We start from the raw sequence: 3,825 nt of genomic DNA on the forward strand, positions 1-3,825 counted from the left end.
TGCAAATCAATTTATTAAAACTAGTAAATGATTAGCAAGGAGCAAGTCTCCTTAAAGATCAGAGACCCACCTGGCCCCACATTTCAAGCTGGAATGAGGGCAGGTTTACAGATGCAGACAATCAGCACACTCTTTCTCACGAAATAGGAATGAATGGACAACTGAGTCATAAAAGTGTGAGGCAGAGATATATGAAAGGAGGGCACAACGTGCAGGGACTTAAAGATATGATCACCATTGCTATTGCAACAGATGTGCCAGCAAGTTCTATCCCATGGATGGTAGAACAAGGAGAAAATTCCTTCTTTCATCCCTATACTATTCCTTCTTTTGGGAACTTCATCAGATGCCTTTTCCTTGATCCTTGTAAGGCAAGTGAATCCCTTCTGTGGCAGTGACTTCCTTTTGATGCACGGGGACTAGAACATGTTACATGACCTCAGCACTTTTGTCAAGTCCTCTTTGGGGACAAAGACAGGAGCAAAGTTTGAGACTTGCATCCTGTCAGTTGAAGCTGTTCTCAAATTCCCCTGAGCGTAACATGCCTGGGTAGAGCATAAACAGTCCTGTTTTCCCAGACCAATATTCTCAGTCCCAGCATGGAAAAGGCAGGCAAATCCACGGCCTGACTTTCAGAGGTGTCACAGAACTACTGGTTGAGGTGGCAAGGGACCTATGGAGGTCACCTTGTCCAGCCTCCCCACTCAAGTAAGGTCACCTAGAGAAGGCTCTCCAGGACCACCAGCCTTGCTCTCACTGTTTTTAGTGGGGAGTATTGAGATTTCTTGACTTAGGCATTCATTTTATTGTATAACAATAAATAGATGAGTAAAGCAAGAGATAATATTTCACAAGAGGCAGTACTGTTTGGAATGGGGATGGACTGATACAAAAGACTGTAGAGCAGCTATTTCTACATACACAAAAAAAAAAAGAGCAGAAATGTTTAAAATATTTCTGTGCAGGATTAATTCATAGTCTATAAAACTCTGCCTGCAATCTTATATCAGAATGAGCCATCTGCTTATTTATCCATCTTAGTAAACTGAAAATATATAAAGTAGCAAACCACCCCCTCCCCTGAAATAAAATACATGTTGCTATCTCAACACTAAAACAAAAAGAAAAGCAATCATCTTTACAAATCAATTAACTAATTAATTACTTGAAATTCTTAAAGAACCAGTAAGAAACAGTTGTTTTAAAATAAGGTTTCTTAGGCTGTGGAACAATTTAGTAAAGAGAAATCCTATTATTCTCTTTGAAAGGTATTGAAGTGCAGCTATTAACTTTACAGACGGGAAAGCCAAGGCCTTATAAGGTGGTAGGATTTATCCAATGTCATTTTACAACTAAGTAGTGGAAAGAGGAATATAAACAAAATGTCTTAATCCCCAGACCACTGCCAGTTTCCCTTAACCGTATCTCTATCACACGCATGACTGGAACAGTAGTTGATAACTAATCTGTTTACTTGTGGGCCCTCACATTGTGGTTTCATGAGAATCCATGTGGAAACCTGGTGGGATGTAACAGCACTTAAGGATGCTCTGCCACAAATCCCTCTTCCTTATGCAACTAAAGGCACTAAGATGAAACAGGGACCCACCCACATCTGAAAAGGCAGTGTAATTTCATACTGGACTTGAGCAAAACAAATCCCAGGGCTCAGTATTGCTGTTTCCCAGGGCTCAGTATTGCAGCAAGTCCTGTTTAACGTCTTTGTTGATGGTTTGGACAAGGAGATGGAGTGCATCCTCAGTCAGTTTGCAGACAACACCAAGTTAGGTGGGAGTGTTGATCTGCTTGAGGGTGGGAAGGCTCTGCAGAGGGATCTGGACAGGTTGGATCAATGGGCTGAGGACAACAGTAGGAGATCCAATAAGGCAAAGTGCCAGGTCCTGCACTTCGGTCACAACAACCCCATGCAGTGCTACAGGCTGGGGGAAGAGTGGCTTGAGAGCTGCTCAGCAGAAAGGGACTTGGGGGTGCTGGTTGACAGACAGCTGGCTTTGAGCCAGAAGTGTGTTTGGTTGGCCAAGAAGGCCAATGGCATCTTGGTCTGTATCAGAAATAGCATAGCCAGCAGCACAAGGGCCGCGATTGTCCCTTTGTATTCAGTAGTGGGGAGGCCACAACTCGAGTGCTTTGTCCATGTTTGGGCCACTCACTTCAAAGAGGACACTGAGGTGCTGGAGCACGTCCAGAGAAAGGCAGCAAAGCTGGTGAAGGGTCTAGGAAACATGTCCTTTGTGAAGCAGCTGAGGGAGCTGGGAGTGTTTAGTCTGGAGAAAAGGAGGCTCAGGTGTGATCTTATCACTGTCTCTGAGTCCCTGAAAGGAGGCTGTAGTGAGGTGGGGGTAGATCTTTTCTGCCATGTCTCAAATGAAAGGATGAGAAGAAATGGCCTTAAGTTGTGCATGGGAGGCTCAGACTAGATATTAAAATAATTTTTTTCACTGAAGGAGAGGTTAGGCTTTGGAATGGAATAGGTTGCCCAGGGAGGTGGTGGAGTCACCATCTCTGGAAGTGTTCGAGAGAGCATCTGGATGCAGCACTTGGGGACATGGTTCAGGGGTGATCATGGTGGTGCTGCGTTTGACAGTTGGACTGGATGACCTTGAAGGCCTCCTTCAACCTTGCTACGACTCCGTGATTTCCACCAGCAGCTCAGCGTTACCCCTGCGGAGCCACCACAACGAAGCCCTCAGGCAGAGGAGGCGGGCGCCACGACGGCGACCCCGCGGGCCGCCCCCTCCGCCCTCGGCCCGACCCAGGGGCCGCCCCGACGGCCGCGCCAGGCGCCACAAGATGTCGCCCTCCCCTCAGGCAGGGCCGGGCCCGGGGCCGCCGGGGACCCCCGCGGGGCCGGACCCGCCATCGCGCCGGCGGGGACAGCGGGGAGGGCGGCGGGCGGAGGCTCTGCGGGGCCGCCCGGGAGCTGCCGGGTCCCGCCTGCCGGAGGCTGGAGCGGGAAGGCGCCGCTCGGGCAGCGGCCGCCATGTCGCGGGGCCGCTCGAGGGCCGCCCGGCCACGGCCGAGGGGGAGGAGGGGGTCGGGGCCGCTTGTCCTCCTCCCCTCAGGGCTCCCTCTGTCCTGGAGTCCCCGCGCAGATTCACGACCTAGATTGGGAAAAAAACCCTCTAAGGTCATCGAGTCCAACCATTAACCCAACAATGCCAATCCAGCGCTAAACCATGTCCCCAGGTGTCACATCTACACGTCTTTCAAACCCCCCCTCAGGGATGGTCACTCTGCAGCTTCCCTGGGCAGCTTGTTCCGCTTGACAACCCTTTTGGTGAAGAAATTTTTTCTAATACCCAACCTAAATCTCCCCTGGCACAACTCGAAGCCATTTCCTGTTGTACTATAGCTGTTACCTAGGAGAAGAGACTGATCCCCACCTTGCTACAACCTCAGTTCAGGTTGTTGATAAAGATATTAAACAGGACTGGCCCCAAAACTGAGCCCTGAGCAACACCAGGCTTCCTTTCCATGGCCAGTTCCTTTTGCTCTGTTCCTGTGACACCAAAGTCCTTTAGCCCAACCTATTCACTTTGTCTTCTGAGCAGTGAAAAACTCCCAAATCCAGCAGTCTAACAGGATTCCTGCTATTTCCTGTTGCTAGGAGAGTGCAGCAGCATCTTATGGTGACTCTAGGTAAAGCCACTGTCTTACTTAATCCCCCATACGGACCAAGCATCCCTCCAAACCTAACTAAATGCGACCATTTGATCCTAAAATGGGTCTCTTGCAAGGCTCCTTTTCAGTTGAGCCCTGGATGGCAGTCACAAGTTAAGACTAAAAGACCTGGCTGGAATGGCA

At 49.2% G+C, this 3,825-nt stretch overlaps 1 protein-coding gene across 1 annotated transcript; it reads left to right on the forward strand.

The window, feature by feature from the left end:
• Positions 1–2,583: 2,583 nt before the first annotated feature.
• On the forward strand, positions 2,584–3,126 carry LOC135412461 (proline-rich proteoglycan 2-like). The gene has a single exon (XM_064651259.1). It carries the CDS (start codon positions 2,584–2,586, stop codon positions 3,124–3,126), a length of 543 nt encoding a protein of 180 aa, XP_064507329.1.
• The last annotated feature ends 699 nt before the right edge of the window (positions 3,127–3,825 follow it).

The sequence above is a fragment of the Pseudopipra pipra genome, chromosome 3, assembly GCF_036250125.1.
Source record: "Pseudopipra pipra isolate bDixPip1 chromosome 3, bDixPip1.hap1, whole genome shotgun sequence".
NCBI classification, from domain to species: Eukaryota; Metazoa; Chordata; class Aves; order Passeriformes; family Pipridae; genus Pseudopipra; species Pseudopipra pipra.